Consider the following 20,477-nt stretch of genomic DNA (forward strand, 5'->3'; position numbering starts at 1 on the left):
CGCTCCTGATATACTATGTTGGGACGTCGTAACAGGTCCTTTGCATTGCAATTTAATTTGCCCTTGCTGATTTTCAGGTGGAAACAATCCAGCTGCTCAGGAAGCTGTCATCGGAGTTGAAGTCCTCGGTATATTGTGTCTCACTCAACCTGGCAGTGGCCAGACTGTCGTCAGTGAAGGTCAAGAAAAAGCTGGCAATGATTCCTTGCAGCAATAAGACACTCACCACCTACGACAAGGTGCGTGCTATAGAGCTCGATCAGCGCACAGACCGTGCTCACTGTAGCGTGTGCATGGTATGGTTGGGCCGGTTTATAACATATGCGGTTTATAGTGAGGGCCGTTACAAAATTGTTGTGATAATGATGGGTGGAGGGGTTTAACGGCGACATATCCGTCAAACAATTTCCCCGTGTTTTCGCGGTGCAACTTCGAAGCTCGTAGTGAGTTATTTAGGCCGTCCAACGTTTTCTTTCTCAAGACAGTACCATAGGGTGTAGGTTCGCTCAGGAAGAACAAGTGGGAACGTTGAGTTGAACAATTTAGTTAGAGATGTCAAGCTATGCTTCAAAATACGCCATACTCATGTGTTGCGTGCCTGGACACAGCGGCATTTCCGGCAATAAGCTCACTGACCAGAGCACCCCTGCGGCAGCACTGCGCTACGATTTCGATGTTCCACAGATGCTTTTTAGAAAGCACTAATTCGAAGGTTACTCCGCAAACGCTGGCACCAGCAGTGGTACACACAGACCGACAACTCCACGCTATAAAAAAAACAAATACACAGCTACTTCATAAATACACGCAATAAACAGAAGTATTCATGTGAAATTACGGATAGGCCTTACATTTGCTAGGTAATCTAAACGGAGTCCCAATGCCACGTTGTGACGGATGCAGACATCGCCTTTCAGTCATGCATGTTTTAGTTGAATGTCGGTAGGGAACTTTACGCATGTAATACCACATCATCCTGCGTTGTTTTTGTGATAAACCTTTAGCAGCTCATGTTTCTTAGCTTAACTTCGAGACATCGGATTCTAAACATCACTTACCGCACATTACCTCAGAGCCCCTCGGAGAGGAGGGTAACTTTGAGGGAACCTTCATTCTTTACTCTAACCTAATGAACTTTGACATTTATGTTTTAATAAATGGCTCTGCACACCAGCACACTAGAGACAGTTGTAAACCCATCACGTTTATAAAACGTTTTTTACTGAGAATATGCACCTGGAAAGACTGAACCATTGTGTTGGTGCTTTTTGGGCATCGTTGCCCTTTCGCCAAGAAGCAAAAATACATTTAGTGAAGCGGAATGTGCAAGGTTCATACTACAGTCGGCCTTTCGACTCACTTTTTCTGAGTACGTATAGTGCGGTATCACTAACGCATTGACCCATCGCAGGTGTGCTCCCAAACAGAGGGAAAAGTCGTCCTCGGCAGTGACTTCTCTGGAATGTACCTGCAGAATGTCAACGACACTCTTCACTTTGAGACAGAGGAGTCCCTTCTTGAAAAGGTACATCGGGAAATATCTGGGATATGGCTGAATTCTGCATGCTACGTTTGGGGTATAGTGAACTAGAATGATCTAGTGGCGCGAACGGCGAGGAAGGGGTGTGCTCGTCTGTGTAGAAAACACCAGGTTGGGCTGCTGCGCCCTCTTCGAAAGGCGCCGCCGCGGCAGTCGCTGTACTTCAGGCGATCTGCAGTTGTTATGGCGGTCGTTGTTCCGATGTTGGGTAGTAATTAACCTTTACAAAAAAAAGCTTCCCCGTACCTTGCTAGGAACGTTTTGGTGCAAATGTGCCCGTTTGAGCGGTAGGGAAACGGCTATAAATCGTGTTGTTTGGTGTCGTCTGCTACCTGCGCCGACGATCGATACGAGCGTACGCGTTCGATGTGCTGCCGGCGGACAACTGCTATGTTTAATTCTTTACGAATGGATTTACTTTTTTTGTATTCACTGTAATGAAGTCCCGGCATGAACCTACTCGTGAATTTGCCTCTACAGAAGCAAATTATACCCAGTATTCACGCGTCCAGTAGCACCCGGCTGATTTTTTCAGCAGCAAAGTTTGCAATGAACAAATTACCTTCAGAGGAAGCTTTCCCCAGGCACTTAGGGCTGAATGCGGCGTTAGCACGTGCAATACATCACTAAACCCCGTAGCCGTCATGGCCCCTTTGCAGGCCGAACTGCTGTCAGCTTCTTGCAGCACACTGTTCGCAACAGCTGGGGAATCTATTTCACCGCTTCCGCATAACACACTACGAAAAAATGTTTGCGCCGACACTTTGTCGTCATGTGGATAGAAGAGCACAGATTTCTCGTGAAAAACTTCTAGCTTTTCTTCTCTTCGTATCGATGTGGTAGCGAAAAGAACGTTTCGATCGTCGGCAAAATTTAGCCGGCACCAGAGCTTTGAAGGAATTCAAGCTTGACTTCTTGAAGATGCCTTATTGTGAAAGCATTTCATTCCACAGAACTTGCGCCTTCATTTGATGAGCCCTGCGGAGAGAGAAAAGCCTCGTGGTGTGGCTGGCGCACCTCTTTTTCTGCTCTTCAGCTTTGTCGTGGCTTCTTGCTGGCTGCCGAAACTGGAACTCTTTTTTTTTGCCCGCCTTTTTCTTTGCGCCTTCCGCCTGCATGCTCCGTACAGAATTTGACGCACAGTAGGCAGGATGGTAGGTACAGCACCTGGAACCAGTGACAGCTTCTCGCGTGAAAGTCGAACTTCACAGCCGTTTATTACGTGGATTTAATCCCGCAATATGCACTCGGGCTCAGTGGCGCTCACCGACCGCTAAAGATATGGTCAAGAGTTTGTCCAGTCTTCCCCAATTTTGTTCCCAGTTTTTGCGCAGTTCATTGTCCATTGGAGCGGCGAATAAAGACGCCTTGGGAGCACCTGGGTAACCACTGTGACAACCCGGAGCAACGCAATAGGTGTCCGTCCTTCGTTTTGACATCGCGGCTACCCGGCGCCTGTCCAACCTCTATTCGACAGCACTCGCAATACTATTTTTCTGACGATTAGATACCCATTCCTTCTGTAGGGGAACATCACGGAAACGTAAAATACGCAGAAAATGAAAGGCCGGCCTCGACCATAAACAGACGGAGAGTCTGTCCGACCGAGCGCTGTGTCGTCTGCGTCGCTAGCAGACGACACAGCACTACTTTCTTTGTAGCCGTTGACCGATGGCTCAAATGGGTCTGATAAGCAACAAAACGTTCCTAGAAAGGTACAGGGACAACAAAAGTGAGCATCTTTCTTCCATAAAGGTTAATTACTGTACCACACTAAAAAACGGCAATAGCTGGCGAGCGCCCCAAAGCAACGGCCCGTTCAACCGCGGTACGGTTTTCGGAGAAAGCGCAGTGGCGCCCCTGGCGGCGGTAGACGCGCTTTGCTTCAGCCGAACGCGGCAGAGCGCTCCCGTTCGCGCCACTGGATCAAGACATTAACTTTGGCTGCATATGGCTCGTCATGGTTCGTCATATGGCTTGTTATATAGCTCGTCTACCATATCGTTAGGCTACAGTTACCCGTCGACTTGATCGGTGTCCTTCACCCTCATGTCTTCGCATCATGACTATACAGGTTGGTGCGACGATAATTGGAACACTTTAAAAACTTTTCCTTGGCGAACCGTCACTCGGTTCGCGCTCAAACCTCACACGATGGTGGAAATTTTTGGTCTAGTTTGTTTGACACCGGGAAAAACGGCGGTACTTACCTGTTTATTATGAAAATAACTACAAAAACGATTTTCGCCTATGGGAAAATGGCGGCCGATTTCGACGTGCGATCCAGCGCAAGTTGATCTTGGAGCGACGACGCCACCTGGCTTATTTAAAGGGGAAAGCACGTTTCGCATTCACGTTAGGAACGAGCCAAATGGTCTTGCAGACGATCAGAAAATGTGAAAGCGGGTTTCTGATTGTCTGCTAGGTCATTTGACTCCTTCCCAGGTGCATTTTCTGACCGTGTGCTGCACCATTTGGCTCCTTCTTACCGTGAATCCCAAACGTGCGTTTCGCTCTCAATACCCCACGTGGCGCTGTCGCTTCAAGATCAACTCGCACTGGCTCGCATGTCCAAATTAGCCGCCATTTTCCCATAGGCAAAAATCCTTTTTATTTATTTTTAGAATAAGCAGCTAAGTTCCGTCATTGTTCCCGGTGTCAAACAAAATAGACCACAAAATGCGACCTTCGTGTGAAGTTTGAGCGCGAACAGAGCGGCGGTTCGCTCAGGAAAAAATTGTATAGCGTTCCAATTATCGTGGCGCCACCCTGCAGTAGCCCGATTAAGAAATCGGAAGGAAGCGAGAAAAAAATTTTAACACCAATTCGCTTACCGTAGAAGGAAAACGGAACGAGCTGCGAACATAATTATCTACAAAAAAATTCCTTCAGTATTTATTGTGTCTGTCAATCTTATTGGTCGGTGAGGTCTTGCCCTGACGTGATAATCACGCATGACTATCTGACGAACGTTGTTCTGCGTAGCTATTTATTACAGAGCCACCCGGATTAAATCACAAAATTAGATAACTGGCGTTCTCCTCGTACAATTTTGCCCTCTGCGTGTGTAGATTTCGAAAAATTCCGTTATCGTACAAATAAAAGTAAACGAAACAAGTCAAAATGGAAAGGCAGTCAGCAGGATTCTTTTGGAACCGACTGTACTGCCTGCCATCAGTGTACATTTTACCATTGTGATTGCTTTCTTTAAGTTAGCTTTGGACCGACTTTTATGTTTGAACTACTAAAGCTCTAAAAATTTGGAGTTTTTCGAATGCTCGAAGACTTGAATCTAGATCTTTTATATCACCTCTAGGTTCATACCGCTAAGAGCCTCTACCCCCTGAAGTGCATCGCCGCTCTCTACGCTGATTATGAAGATTTCAATGGAACCTGTGAAACAAAGGCGCCATTCTCTCGCCTTAAGCAAATTTCCAAAGCATTGGGTAAGCAGAGACCGCCCTTTCCGCATAACAAAATAATTTGGGCGTGTTTCATCTTCAACTATTTGTATTGCTGCCGTTTAGATTGGATACTCCACTTACACTCCTTGAAGTAATTTTTTCTTCAAATGTATTATTACTGCAATATCAATGTCGTGTTAAAATATTAAATGTGCGTGTTAATATCAACAAATGTCTTAAGGTTCAGAGAAAGGAGTTGCCTCCTTCAAAGCGAAGAATAGGCAAAAGGCAAAATATTTCTTGTTAATAACTGAGTATGAGTGCGGGGCTTGCTCGACTAAACGTGCTTATTGGCAGTCTGACTGAAAGTGTAGTCTTATTTACTGACGTCAATAAGTCCGCGAATTCGATTCAGACAAGTGCGCTTTCCCAGAGGCAAACTGTTTTCAAAAACAGTTCTCTGTAGCCTAGGCCATGTAGCCTGACTACATGGAGAGCGCTTACCTAGGCGCGCGCGGGAGGTGCTTCAACGGAAAAGCGGGGAATAAGCCGTAAAACTATTTGTTGGCTTCGCCGGCGTCAGGCAAGCGTTCATTTGTAACCATGAACCAAAGAATTCAAGAAACCTTGACCATTAGATGGCGTATTTGGCCCCTGTCCCCAATCTGTTACAATGACCCGCCATTCTTGGTGGGCACCTCACGCGGCGGGCCCACCGGGTCTCGATCGTAGCAAACGCTGTTATGAGTCATAAATAAAGGTTGCCAGCTACTTGGCGCGCGCCCGAGAAACCCACTAGGGCTGACGCGAAAAAGACCCGCGGTGGGCATTCAATAAGTCCTGTGGGCCTGCTCTCTACGGCATGCCGAGGAATGAGGCACACTGCGGTTGCGTGAAAGAACTCTTTACTTACATCCTCGTCCTGGCATACACACGCACACACCACCAAAACTCCCAGCGCCCCGAGTCCCGAGCCCCCGCGCGCGGTTCTTCCTCACCACCGCCCGCTCCTCCCCATCGCTGCTTCTGCTCCGTGTCCGCCAGCGCCATCCCTCGGGTGCCGACGTCTCCACGTCTTGCGGCCCGGTGGCCGCACGGAAGGCGAGGAGGGCGAGGGCAGGGAGCCCACGGCGAGGGGCTCCAGCAACACCCTCTAGGCCAGAAGGTGTCGTGCCAAGGCGCTCCCCACACTCCTGAGGAGGGCAGAATGACGTTATGCTGAAGGAGTGACATCTGACATTGTCGCAACCCGAGTCGTGCTTTTCGTCTCGGCGGGAATTAGACAGTTGTGAACTCATCGTCCATGGACTCGGATACAACGAGCACTCCAGCGGCTGGCTGGCCACTGCGTTACAGCGCACGCCGCCGTGAACGGCGACAGGGTCACAAGGGCCCTCTTACGGGCAGTCGTACAACGCCATGACTATTATAGAGCCATAAACTATAATCACGACGTGCTTAATGCATTGAATAGAGAATAAACCCCGCTTCCTAGCCAGCAGCTTTCTTAGCGAGAACTGCAGCTGTAAACAAGCGCGTGGTTCTGCCGAATATTGATATCATGCATGCCTCTACGGGCAAAACACCCTCAATGCTCAAGTAGACTGCACAATCACAGCAGATACCCAAACTGTCGAGCTCCGTAACCGCCACTCTCGCGGGGAGTGAATGAAACTCTCCGAAGCTGGGCAGGTTCTGATCGAAAACGCGGTTTTATTTACCCCGCACGGGCAGAGGTATTGGATGCTGTTGTTTTGCTGTTCTGTATTATTGTCTAATTATGCTGCAGCTCCATTATGAACGCCTAATTGTCGTTTGAGTTAATGAGCATTTTTTCGTGACCAAGATTTCCTCCGACGTTTTTTTGCCGCCTAAGGGCCACTGCTCTGGCAGGAGACATAGCAGACAATCCCTCATTCCCACCGCGCGCTCGGCAGTACTATGTGTGCTCGGGGCAAACGTCGGACCACAGACGATCATTCTTGTCCATTTTTATGGACGAGACGGGGAAAAAAGAATTGGCGAACCTTGCATTAAGTCGCGCAAGGCTTGAACCACCCCGAAGCTGGAGGATTTTTTTCTATGAAGCACTGAAAGACAGACCACCACGCATTGTATTAGGTTGAAATTGGTTTTACCTGTTCCGTCGCCGCTTTTCACTGTGGTAGTGCTAGTTATCGTTATGTCTATCTATATCGTCATGTTATTCATGCATGATTGCCGGGCCCGGATCGTTTCGTCCGCAAGCTCTCACATTTCTCCCAAAGTAGAACGCGTCAGCACGCGCTACAGACGGCGGCAACCGGCTTCGCAGACTGGGCGTCTGTAGTGCGAGCTGTCTTGCGCTCCTTCCTTGAGGCGCGGACGCAATTGAACTGTTTTCTTGGTATTTTTTACGAGCGCCACGCGCAAGCCTGGACGACGCCGGTCGCTCCTCGTAAGGCGCACCCTTACGTGTGCGGTAAACGGCGGTAGCAAATACTCCGCATGCGGCTCGATTGCTGCAACGTGACAGCCCGCTTGCCCCGACAAGACCGCCTGTCGTCGCCCACACGTGCCGACTGCCCACAGCCGGAGACCCTGGAGCGCCTGCTCTGCTCCTGTCGCCAGCACGATGCCACGCGAGCAGAGCTTCGGGCCGCACTCCAGCGTCTCGGACTGCCCAGTCATACCCTGATGGACCTGATTCTCGCGACGGGCCCCAACTCCATCCAGCGGGAAGCATTCCGACTTGTCCTGGCCTACCTCGAAGAGACCAACCTCATACAATGGCTGTAGCCCAATGACTGCCGGCCAGCCTTAAGTACTCCTTATCTCGTTCTTTCTATCCCTCTTTCTTTGTCCCCTTTGTTCTCAACTATCCCATTTCATTCCTCCTCCACCTTCCCCGCTACTGCGTTTTATGCTGGTGAACACCCAAATGAGTTCAAAATAATCCGAGACCCCTTCTTTTCCACTTTGCACTCACTCACTTACTCACTGATGACGCCGCACACATTACGGCCAGCAACAACAGCTCAGCTGATAAAAAAGGCCAGCGGTACGCAAGTAAAACTAGCACACGCCCATAGTCCGCAGCGCTATGGGCGTGCGCAAATCTCCACTGTTCGAAGCCAACTGATCTTCGCAGATCTCCACTGTTCGAAGCCAATGCATGGAGGTCGTCCTCCACGTTGAAATGGCCGAGCAAGTCAGCATGCGTTTGTTGAGTAGACTGCTTGTAGTCGGCTAGTTCGCAGTAGTTTCTGGAAGGTGTCTATTACCCAATGGACGTTTAGACCCTGAAATAGTCCGTGAATAAGATTAGACTGCGAAATAAGTCTGTCTTGTTGGGCTCCAGCAAGCGGACCCAGGTGCTGATAAAGTACCCGCGCAGTCTTTCATAAGGATCCTGAAGAAAAAAAAACACTACACTTAAGGCCATTTTTTTCTTTCTTTCAGGATACCGTGAAACGAAAGCCGAGCGTGGTGAGTTGCGAACTGCTAATTTTAATTTGGCGGTATTCCAATACGGTGATGTTCTTCTTTACAGTGCTTCCGCTAAATCATCCACCCCAATCGTCCAGTGCCAAGCGTAAGTATAAGGAATTCAACTTTGAATTAGCGCATTCTCATCGAAATTGCAATTTTCGCGCTCCATGAATTGAAGCATTTGTGAACGAGTAAAGTAAATTCCAGGCACACGTATAACTCAAGGGAAAAAAATAACCACAAAGCTTACGGGATAAAGGGAAGTTATACCAGTGCACAGAAATGCTGACTCGCCAATAAATTTATATCCAGAAAAGCCGAACATATACCGTGTTTACTTGGTTCTAAGCACCCTTTTTTTCCGCGGTCGCGATGTCCAAAGGGAAGGAGGTGCTTAGATTCGAAAAACCTCAAATGAGCCTTCACGCACACTTTTTTCGCAGTGGTATCCAGACGAGGCGAACGCAACGAACAATGTTTTGTTCCGCAAACATTAAAAAAAGGCACAGAGACATCGAACCTGTCGCTTACGCCTGATACTCTGTTTCATACTACCACTCAAGTCTGTCGCAGTGCTTGAGCCACCGTTCTCAGTATTCTACAACAGGTTGCCCTATCTTCCTTAGAAGGGGATGTTAATTGAATGTCTGGTAAATGAATTGGCCACAACGGCAACATGGACCCGCTTGCACGTGTCTGAAATCTACCTTACGATACATCAATAGAACGTGTTGCTGGGCGTGTTGGTTGAGGCCTACAAACATACTGAGCGGCGCAAATACACAACACACAAGAAAGAAGACATGGACAGCGCCTGTCCGTGTCTTCTTTCTTGTGTGTTGTGTATTTGCGCCGCTCAGTATGTTTGTATACCTTACGATATTTAGCGAAGACGCTTTCCACAGCTTTGCCGTCGTGTAGTGTTGTAACATAGCAGAATGAGACACAGCCGAGCTAGGCTCAGCGGGCGAGAACACTTGCCTCCTTTTTATCCTGGCCTTGCACCACAAGCTGAGAATGCGCCCTTCCGACATACCTTCTAATCAACAGGGCGAGCAGGCGCGGTTGAGAGCCTGGACCACACGCGCTTGATCGCAGAAACGAGGGTGTAGAATCGCATGCAAACTTTTTTTCGAAATTATATTTCTCAAAGTGGGGGAGGGAGCTTAGAATCGAGGGGTGCTTAGAATTGCTAAAATATAGTATGATTGAACTTGTAACGTGCCGAAGGTTCGGAAAGTCGCAGGGCATAAATAGCAAACAAAATACGCAAAAGATTCTTGCAAAAAGTGCTGAGAACTCCCTTCTGCGTTGCGATGTCTTCCATGAAATTAACAAGTGTTCGAGTACCTGTCTTACTGATGTTGAATAAACGGCTTATTATGCGAAAATACGCAGTTCTAGATAGTCAGAGCATCAGATGAAAAAGAAACTGTCATGCTAACACTTTATTCATTTTACACTCAGTATAGCACAATTGGAAGTGTAGTGCCAGTCACAAAGCATAAGAACTACACCAATTTCGACAAGTTTCCTTCAGGGTATAGTGAGTGCTGTTGCATTTGGGAAGGTGTGGGGGTCCAGCGGCCGCCAGCAAAAGCTGCTGCCTTGGAACGTAACCGGTTTACCGCTTGGCGAAAGATGAGCCGAAGAAATACAGGAACAATACCCTTCCGGGCAAGGTTACAGCGTGACTCGACGGGGCGGCAGTATGGATTCGCTGCCAGGCTGCCTTCCCAGCGAGAGGGCGGGTTTTATACAAAGACGCCATAACGGCTGCGCGGCCTTCGCAGTGCCTCTGTGCACACGGGCTGAAAATAGTACAGACACACACACCACCTTTTCCGAGTTCGCGACACCGGCAGTACCGGCGCTTGTTGAGTATGAGAGAGGGCGGGGGGGGGGGGGGGGATCTCGGCAACAGCGTCCGCTTCGCCGGGCATGTCTCAACATGAACAACCACTGGCTTCGAGTTTTGTAGCTGCAACGTCTTATGTCACCGCCATCGGGCCCCGCGGGGTAGGCGAGAATGAGGAGGGTAGGCTCGGCCACAATGCACATGAAACTTGCAGTACGGGTGAACAGACTTACGGCGCGCCGTAACGTAACAGTGCAATCGGTACGACACTCGCGTGGAGATATAAAAACATGGCACTGATTATACCCTGAATTCTACCTGCTGCTTTGTGATTCAGGTTCGTTATATAGGCGAATTTACCAAGGCAAAAAAACTCTTCTGTAGTTTACTCGTGTTGTAATTCACGTGCGTCATGAAGGGAGTTTACCAACACGAATTCTGTCTTCTGTAGTTTACACGCGGTGTCAATAAGTGAACATTTCGACTTCAAGCACAATGTGGCTACAGAACTACTGTGCACGAAGTACAGGTGTTTTCGGCCACCTATTTGTAGGCTGTTGTAGCATTCGTAAGGGTAGTGATACGTAATAGCACAATTTTTGCCTAGATTCCTGAGTTCTCTGTGCGCTAACGTGGAATAACACCATACTGAAAAAACATCGTTAAAAATCTATTTTCTGCGTCACATAAGCAAGTGATTCTGCTCAGGCGTTCTTTATTCTCACTACTGGGCGGTTTTTAAAACGCGTTCCTCACCTTGTAGTTTTTACTAGTGCGTTTGGCCGCTTCATATTAGGTCACATGCTTTTGTAAAGTACGGGGAAGATTCCCACTGGAGAGAAGGCACAGCAATGTGCACAAAAATTCCAGGAATCGGCTCAGTTACTCAGGAGAGTACAGATGTAGCGTTGGCGCGCAAGAGCTGATTTAACAAAAGGTCGCTGGAAGCGTTTAAGCATAGAACGTAAACTAAATTTAATCCTCCGATATCACCCTTTTGTATGTGTCCTCATTTACAGGCGCAAACGAGGACAATTTATCAAGAGCGAGTATTGATTTTTTTATGCTGGGACCGCAAGTGTGCTGTAAAATTACTGTAATTATTTCTAACTCCAACCAGGCTTCTTAGGATGATATGGTGACGAGGCCATCTCAGCTTACAATTTGTAGATACTGGAATAATCAACCTGGAGCACCCAAGACGTGTATGGACATTCATCCGGTAGAACGAGAGCATTTCGACAGGATGCGATGTGTATTTTTATCGTATCTGTTACTTTACAGCACTGGGGGTATACTAGGCACACGAATATGAATCTCCGTCAGTGTGTTGCTAGGCTTCTAAATTTTTTTCCAGGGCCGTTGGTTTGCATGATAACTCAGTACTACCCTGACTTCGACAAGTTTCCTTCGGAGTACTGCGACTACATGGTCTACACAAATACTCAAGCGAAGATTAGGAGGAAGTCCTACGAAGGATTTTCAGATGGTATGGTTTTTCCCTTTGTGTTCTTCGTACAAATCACGGTAAAAATATCTACAGTTAGTGGGCACTGGCAGTGATTTAGTTCATCTGAAAACCTTCTGTAGGAGGGGTGCTGTTTAAAACATGTTGGAACTGCATAGAAGTATTACAGTGCCCTCAGTCAAAACGTTTTAAATCTGAACAACCATCACTGCGGCGACATAAAGGTATTTAAAATAAACCCGAAGGCTCTAAGGTGAAATGAAACGTACATGTTACGAAGACTTGTGAAACAACATGGCAATACATTTTTGTTAGGTCATGTGGGGATATTTTGGCGTGACACTAAACGTGCCTTGTCTGCGTTTTACCAAATTGTGTATATTATAACCACACATGTAACTAAGGGCCAGAAACGGCAAAGAAATGATTTCTGGTTTGAATGACGTGTACCGAGGTAAAGCTGATGAAATGAGCGAATATATGAAAACCTTCGTAGGCTGATTACACTTTGTATAACTAGAATGCTGGAAAGACGTCTATTCTGCCCAGAAAATACGTCAAGTATATTTTACATATTCATAACGCTGAAATAATCCTTGCATTTATGAACATATCTAAAACATCATTGCGTGTAAGCAAAAACACGATTCAGAAAACGTGTCGGTACAACTGTGCCAAAAATATATAGCTAAATATTTGTTCTGCTAAAGCTTTTATTGACTGAACCCTACACTCTTCTCTGTTAGAGATTTTGCTACTGAGTACATAAATTCGATACTACCAACCGGTTACCAAGCATTAGGGCGATATTTGTATTTGTATGTGTACTTGCTGCTGATAGGGTTACAGCTTCATCCCATATGTTGCTGAGAATCGTGTGCCGTAGGCACTTGCAATCAGTCAATAAGATATAATGCATTATTGCAATAAATATACTCACATAAATACTATTACATCAGCTATGTAGGTTCAGTGCCGGTGTGATTTTGTATTTAGAAGTCGGTTTCCCAAGATATGTACTTGTATTTAGAAGTGAGTTTCATGCTCTTAACTTTCATGCTCTTAAGCCGCCGGAATCATGACTTCGTTGGTTCGTCTTACCTGGGGATGCATGTTCTGTAGTCGCTGGTATGGCTAATGTTGTTGTATACCTTTCCTTTTGATTACTTGCTACGTGACACTCCTGAACCTTTTTTTAAAGACTTCAGCACGTGAAAGAGCTAAGACGCAATTTAAGCAGGTGCTGTATTACAATGCGTGCTATATACCCGTGGCGCACATTAAATACTATCATCCCTAGCTCTGAACAGGCCCAGCAGGCATTCTGTAGGTTGAAATTCTAGGCTGCCAATATTTGCAAAACATAACGTTAGCTGCAATTACTGCACGTCATTCATTGAGTCTATGTATTTTTAATTACATATCAACTATCAAATGTCAACAATAACGCCTGTCGCGAATTTTGGCGCCCCTAGGCGCGATATCGCTAATTTTATTCACCCCAGTTTACGGAATTCAAATGTTATAGCCATGGCTTGCATTCGTGTAGTGTCACCCAACAGTCATGAGCCAGTTTAAGAAAGCTGTTTGCGTGAAGCAAAAACTTCCGTTGGCTTCGTATTCATTCGGGATAAAAATTAATAACGTAGACCTATAACGCCGTTCATAAGGTGTCTGTTATTTTATCAATGGTGTAAGCAGGAGTAGCTGAATACCAACAGTAGCATAAACTGAGTCACAGGTTTGAGTCCAGCTGTCCTCGTGTAGATCGCAAGCCCCTTTAATATACGGACAATTTGTGTGGTTGGTACAACTGCAATCACGACAAGAAAACCGCCATTCGAAACAGATAGAACAAAAGCGCAGTGTTCAGGAGGCTTCTGTCGCCGCGGTGACAGCTTCAACGTCGCAATGTGGTTGCGTATTAAGCATTGCATGTCTTATTGTTACGCGGACGGGAAGAATTTGAATGTGTATTTGCGGCTTGTACCTGTTTCCTCTACAGAACAGTCAGTTTGCGCACTAATTTGTGCGTGCCACTGATACTGCAAGTTCTTAAAGGCCATTTATTCGGAAAAAACTCATTAAATATGAGGTCTTTGTGTGCTTAGTTACACTTCTTAGACTTGCGACACAGAAGAGACGACACTACTGCACTGAAACGGTGTCGCATATATTCACGTTCGCTTTGCTTTGCAGAAACATTTAACACATTCTTGCGTCACGGCGCACAGCAAAAGTTGCGGCCTGTCATTGGGTACGTCGTGACAAGTACTAACTGGGAGCTGGAGCTCGCAGACAGCTACGTCTTTGCTAAGGAGTTGGGCTCCTGGATTCGGGAAAAATCATTGGAGGGCGTGGCCTTCGTCTTGCCTGCCATTACGGATGACTTAGCGGAACACCTACTTGTCCTCGTAAATGTGAGTTTTGGATGGCCACAGCGAGGGCCACTTTTTTGCGGTTCACTTTTTCGCTGTTCGCTTTATCCTGCGCTTGATCAAAGCAGAATGCCTTAAGCACAGCGGACAGTGGTTTGAAAAATATTTAAAACGCCTTTTAGATATGGCGGCATTGCTGCTAACGTCGTGGCGTAATTGTTGTTAGTTGTACTTTTTATCCAAGGATACTTCGAGAAACTTCTATCCCTGGATACTTTGATAACTTTAGAAAAAATGAGATTTGAATCGGTGTTGTTGTTAGCTTGTATTGGTGCCTAAGCATTGCGAACTGCAATGGTGTACGGAAATGTTTTTTGTTTAGAGAAATAGCACTTGCGGCATAGGAGAGCAAATTTGGCCGCTATTCGTTGGCTGTACAAATACCTCTATTTATCCTATTCCTTAAAAGCAGCCTCAGCGGATGAGGCATACCTGTGGCTAAGAAAGAGGATAGTTATTGGCTGCGGGATTAGCCTGTGGTACATGTTTAGTTGAAATAGGCTTGGCAGCATGTGCGGGTGAACATTCTTGCCATGGCACAAAATGCACTGGCCATACGTTTTTGAGAACACAAGGAGAATGTAATAAGGCATACTGACGACCCTCTTCAGCTGCAAATGTTACTCGGCGCCAGGTATCAATGTTGTCGGTAGAGGATGAGCCGGATCAAGTTTGCGCAATATCAAATAAGTTAGAAAACATTGCTTGCTAAGGAAGGATCTCTTGGCTGTACGTTGGGCCCATATTGGCGGGAAAATCTGAACGCCGTTATTGTTAGAGTGAGCCATAAGAAAATGTATGATTGCTGTACTCCCTACGTTGATGAGGCGCGAGACTGTAGCTCCGTCAACGGCATGGTCTAGGCTCGAAGCGCATGTTAGAATATTTATAATCTTAAACATCGTGCCTAATTTTCTTGTGCGAATCCTTTTGTGTGCCTAGCAGAAGGACGGAGTCAAATGTGGTTCCTTACTGTAGCCAGGAGGGAAGAAAGTGAATTACTATTCGTTACAAAAATCATTTTCAGCTGCTCAAGAAGAACGCTAGTGGGATTGTTGTGGTGGCTGCTCCTGTGACTGAAAAACCAGCTGCGATGATTCCGTTTGCCGAGTAAGTTTCCAGTGTTGTTCCTGAAACTAGTACCGCACCTGTGAAACACGCGAGTAAGTGCGTGGGAAAATCTCGTCTTTGTAATTACGACGTAACCCTTGGGTCGCATCACCTTCGTGATAATGTCACTTTTTTCGAAACCTGTAATTACTCTGTAGTGTAGTGTATTTTTGCGTCTAGTTATTGGTCAGAAAGGTGTAGCAATTACGTATATTTTGGTCACAAAACCTTCTTTGGCCACATTTAAGGAATAACTTTAGCGTACAGTGTTTCCACTTGACAACATGCCCTTTTCTGGCGTATCCACTTGCGAACGGGGTGTTAAGCAGTGTGCTGGGGATTTTGTAACAGCCTTAACGTGTATCTTCAATGAATTATACGTCTGCAAGAATTAATAGGTTATATAAGTACAGAGAAGATAAGCGACCGCTGCTGCCGTGATTTAACACCGGATCATGGGCTGCAATTCTGTTTCTCTTTCTAATAAAAAATCTTAAAGTTTGCTTGTTGTTAAAGCAAGGGGAAAGGTAATGGCGAACCATGGAATATCTCCAATGCCGCTACGAAGTTATGATTTTTGTTTCAATTGCGTAAATTACAATTTTGACTGATCCATGGAAAGAAACATCGCAGACGCGCGCAGTTTTAGTGTGGGAACTTGCCCTATGTGTGTCAGATTTTGGTACACTTGAAGCAGAATTTGAAGTTTTAGGGGTGGAAAAATTGTTATAATCAAGTGGAGTTGGAAAGAAAAGGCCTGTAACGTGATGTAAAGCAGCGCTGTATTGGGTCATGGGTAGGCACTGAACGCACGCGGGACGACTTGCAGAAAAGTTAGTACCGAGGAGAACGCCCATTATAGTTCCAAACAACCGGAAATGGTTGCCCCAAGCCATTCTCTCATCATGCCTTCTAGTTAGCTCTCCCATAGTTCAGCATCTGCGCCTTCAGAAGTTGCACGCGGTCATGTCCGGCGACAACCCTACATAATGTTGGCCAGGGGGTATCATTCACCTTTGGTGGAGGGCTGCAATGCCATCATTGGGGTAGTTTAAGGGGTAACACGCTTGAAGGGGTTACCACACGATTACGTTCTAAAATTACTACTTGACGCGGGATAAGAGGCTATCAGAGCTGTTTGGATGTGCTCAACCCTCATCTCGTCGTAGGCGTTCAGGAGCACAGCCGCTGGTATAGCGTATTCAACCATATCATGGACAAATTTTGTTTTTTTATTTACGCCTGAACACCTAAGGGTACTACTTTTGAAGTGTTTATAAATAAATTAGAATTTAGGCCAGCAGAAAATTGCGAGCTTCAACTGTATTTGGTATACAATGAGGCAAATACATCTAATGTTATGTACATTGAAGTCGTAATGCAATAGGCAGCTGGCTATAATATCTTCAATTGTATCTGTACGTTTATACATACACACGCTTTTCCACAGTTTTATGCTGCGGCCTTCGTTCTGAGTGATAACATATTGTAAACACCCTTTCAATCTAAAAATGTCGTATTAATATGAAAATACCTGTATCTGCTCATATCTGAAAACATCACTGCCGTGAGCAGTGAAATACGCCTTTCAAATTGTGTGCTTGTTAAAAAATTCTTTCGTCTTGCTCACGTCGGATAGCACACGACCCCTGAGCTATAAGTTACTCGTATAAAATGGGCCTCTTGTTTACCTTTTTTTATTTTCAGAATCGTTGACATGCTCATTTTTATGACACACCGCAAGTCACCAGAGTCTCCGTGCAGAATATCCCTACCGTCATCACGGACCGTCATTCAAGATGAGAACAGTGAATTGGTAAATACAATTGTATTGATTCGGGACACGATGAATGCACTGAGGTTGCAAGGAAATTACTGCGTTGCATTCAAATGAAGGGGTTAGGATACAAATTCACCATATATGCAGTGTGCGGACTTAACGCAAACTACCGAACTGGCAACAAGATGTTTTTTTTTTCTTTTCCGTTCTTTTTCTTTGTTTATGTCTTTCTTCATTTCGTTCGTTCGTTCTTTCTTCCTTTCTTTCTTTCTTTCTTTTCTTTCCTTCTTCTCTCTCTCCCTCTCTCTCTCTCTCTTTCTTTTGTTCCTTGCTTCTGGTGTTTAACGCGCTAAAACTGCACCTGGCTATGCGGTAGGCCGTAGTATACTCCGGAATAATTTTGTCCCCTTGGGGCCGAAATATCGCCAAACGGGTGTTTTTGCTATTCGGCTCGACCTGAAAGCACCCAGCGCGGCGAGCAACGAACCTTGGTCTTAGTGTACCAGCACAACGCCTTAGCCACTGAGCTTTCGAGGAGTATTTCCTTCCCTTGGTCCTTTCTTTACATTGTTCCTTTTTATTTATGTCATGATTTTGGTTCCTTCTACTATTCTCGTACTATTTTCCGTTCCTTTTTTTCTTCTTTTCCTTTCCTCTTTCTTTTCTTCCTTACATTTTAACACTTCCTTTCTTTATGTTCTTCCCGACCTTCCTCCTTTCACCTTTTCCAATTACTCTCCTCTTTCCATAATTCCTTTCCTTGCTCACTTCGTTCCTCCCTTTGATATTTTCTTCTGCCTTTGGGTCTTTCCGTTCATTTTTCTTTCTTTCTTCGTTCTTTCGTTCTTTGTTGGCATTTTCGTTTCTTTCCATAGAGAATACTTGCAATATAATACATATAAATTTGTTCCCGGGCAGCCATCCCATTATTGTTATTAAAGGTGCAAGGGGCAAGAAATTGCTCCGGCCTTCCGCCAACCACAGCGTGGCACATAGTGGGAGAGGAGAATTTTGCAGATGAAAATGAGGGGGGGGGGCATTAATAAATCTTAATTATAAAGTACACTATATTATGTGAGCGTCACCGGACTGTGAAGTTTTTGAAACTAAGTTGCCCAAGTTGGCCACATGTTCACATATGATTCCTTTTGCCCTTTTTTCATTCATACGGGAATGAACAATTACGGGTTGTTCTAGAGCATACGGTAAATATCACTTACATTTTTCTTCCCTTTTTCAAGGCTGCATCGTCTCTTTTTATGAATGCCTTCGGGGATATGTCGCACCGGGCACTGACGTGCTTTTCGCTGAACTTTGCGACGCTGAAATTTGCCATCATGGACAACAAAACGGAGTTCGGTGCACCGTGTCTGAAAGAAATTTGGGTCAACTACTATGAGGTAAGAACGGATGCGTGCATCTACGGCTGGTTGTCTAATGTCCAGTTTCACTTCAGACCTGCCCTCGTAGCGGTGTACGTGAAGGATACTTCAGCGGATTCAAGACTATGGCGCAGTTTTCCAACCACGAGCTGTGGACGTTTGAAGATGAACACACCGTTTCATGGAAAGTAAGTCCACGTATGTGCCTGCTATTTGGATCAAATCTACAGCTTCGGTAGGTTTTCTAAGGCTTAGCAGAACAACGAGCAAACGAGAAACAAGGCATGTTACACCACAGCGGAAGTGAGCAGGACGCGTTATGAAGAACTCCATTCCGGTCTTTACAACACCGCCGGACAAGTGCTGAGGCATATCGCCTAGTAACGCGTGTGCATACGCAGGCAAATCCTTAAAGGGGCCATGCAGACGACATACATGTTTGTTTTATTCAAACGTTTTAGTGTTTTATTGTGGCCTAAGCATTTGTACCGCAGCAAACGATGCTTTACACATTTAGAAATTAAACATTTTAACACAAAATTTTAATTCTCCCGTTAAATCGCCTGTTTTCATGACGTCGACAATGCGTATACAGAGCCGGGACTTAAAGGAGCACTGACACCAATTTTCGGCGTTAATATTATTGCACAGTTTGCTTCCTTCACTCAACAGAATACCCTGGCTGAAATTTGAGCGGCCTGCGACGCGAAGAACATCGTTCAATTGGATCTAATTTATCGCGCCGACTGAGCAGCACGCGGAGCGGCACTCAGCAAATGGACATCAGCGTGACATCACCCCGTGAAGTCAAAAGAAGTGACGCGACAGCGCTCGTCAAAAACTCGTGACGTCACTTCACGCGCGTGGCCCCACGAGCGGCGAGCGGGCGCAACACCCTTTCAAGCGGCCGCCAGTGACGTCCGCACAAAGCGGTGAGGTCAGGCCGGGATTCTGTCATATGCGCCGTTCGGGATGAAAGCGCGGGAATTAGAAACAGATTTTCAGGCCGTTCACTGTAATTAACTATCGCGCGCTGAATTATTTGAAGTGCTGTTTCTGGTTCGCCAGACCATTAAGCATCGATAAAAGCAATAAAAGTGTAACAAAATTTTCGTGTCGTTGCTACTTTAAAGCTAAACATAGACTGCTGGCCAGGCCTGGTACCATGTCACAGACAGTCGTTTGGTTATCTTGTTTATCGCCCACTTTCATAGATGGCGCTGAAATGATATTTAAGGATGACACGGAGTTCAAAAAAAGTATCAGTGAAACAAGCAGAAATACCACGAGCAAAAGAGTACAAATATTCGGGAGTATGGCTTAAACGACGGCGGAGACTGCACCCATGCGCATGCGGATCACCCAAGGACAACCTCCTTGGGATCACCTTAAGATAAAAGGAACACAGAACGCGGCTATAACGAAGCAGAGAGCACTGTGGGGCTACAACAAATACGAGGTGGTAAGATGAGTCTATAAGAGGGTCATTGTAACAGGATTGACTTTCGTAAATGTGGTTCTCTGCATGAAACCAGAAACCCAGAGACCCGGGCCTGGAGGTAAATCAGAGGGCGGTAGACACACTAGCTTTTGTGGCCATAGCAAAACTGCGAACGAAGCCGTACAAAAAGGTATGGACTGGTCGTCATTCGAAACAAGTGAAGCGCAAAGCAAGATTAATTTTGAGGAGCGACTTCGTGGCATGGAGGACAAAAAATGGGACGCGGACGTGTTTAAATACCTGTATATGAAGAGCATGGACACGCGGTGGAGACGGATTACAAAACAGCTGACCAAGCGGAACGGAAAGTCAGCACGGGAAAGTGGGTAGACGCAACAGCTAAAAATCATGTAAAAAGAGCAACGACAGCGAAGTGGGCGTGTAGGATGGAAGAGAAAAAGAGAAGAGATGGAAGAGAAGAGACGGAAGAGCTGGAGGCTTACAGAATGATAGAAATGAGTACGGAAGATTTCTCTGGCAACACGAGAGGCAGTGCACTGCTCTTTGAAGCATGGGCGGGGTGCC

The 20,477-nt window shown here is 46.0% G+C and overlaps 1 protein-coding gene across 1 annotated transcript in view; it reads left to right on the forward strand.

The window, feature by feature from the left end:
• The window catches only part of LOC144153308 (uncharacterized), a 340,475-nt gene that overhangs the window by 143,486 nt on the left and 176,512 nt on the right, over positions 1 to 20,477 (forward strand). Inside the window, exons 56-66 of the mRNA XM_077684958.1 lie at positions 78 to 239; positions 1,412 to 1,525; positions 4,857 to 4,986; positions 8,386 to 8,412; positions 8,477 to 8,518; positions 11,631 to 11,762; positions 13,941 to 14,161; positions 15,207 to 15,289; positions 16,997 to 17,105; positions 18,311 to 18,469; positions 18,526 to 18,639. Of these exons, the coding sequence (XP_077541084.1) occupies positions 78 to 239; positions 1,412 to 1,525; positions 4,857 to 4,986; positions 8,386 to 8,412; positions 8,477 to 8,518; positions 11,631 to 11,762; positions 13,941 to 14,161; positions 15,207 to 15,289; positions 16,997 to 17,105; positions 18,311 to 18,469; positions 18,526 to 18,639 (1,293 nt within the window). The remainder of the gene's footprint in view (positions 1 to 77; positions 240 to 1,411; positions 1,526 to 4,856; positions 4,987 to 8,385; positions 8,413 to 8,476; positions 8,519 to 11,630; positions 11,763 to 13,940; positions 14,162 to 15,206; positions 15,290 to 16,996; positions 17,106 to 18,310; positions 18,470 to 18,525; positions 18,640 to 20,477) is intronic.

Source organism: Haemaphysalis longicornis, unplaced genomic scaffold, assembly GCF_048455015.1.
Source record: "Haemaphysalis longicornis isolate Haplotype H1 unplaced genomic scaffold, Haemaphysalis longicornis Haplotype H1 scaffold_9, whole genome shotgun sequence".
Taxonomy (NCBI): Eukaryota; Metazoa; Arthropoda; class Arachnida; order Ixodida; family Ixodidae; genus Haemaphysalis; species Haemaphysalis longicornis.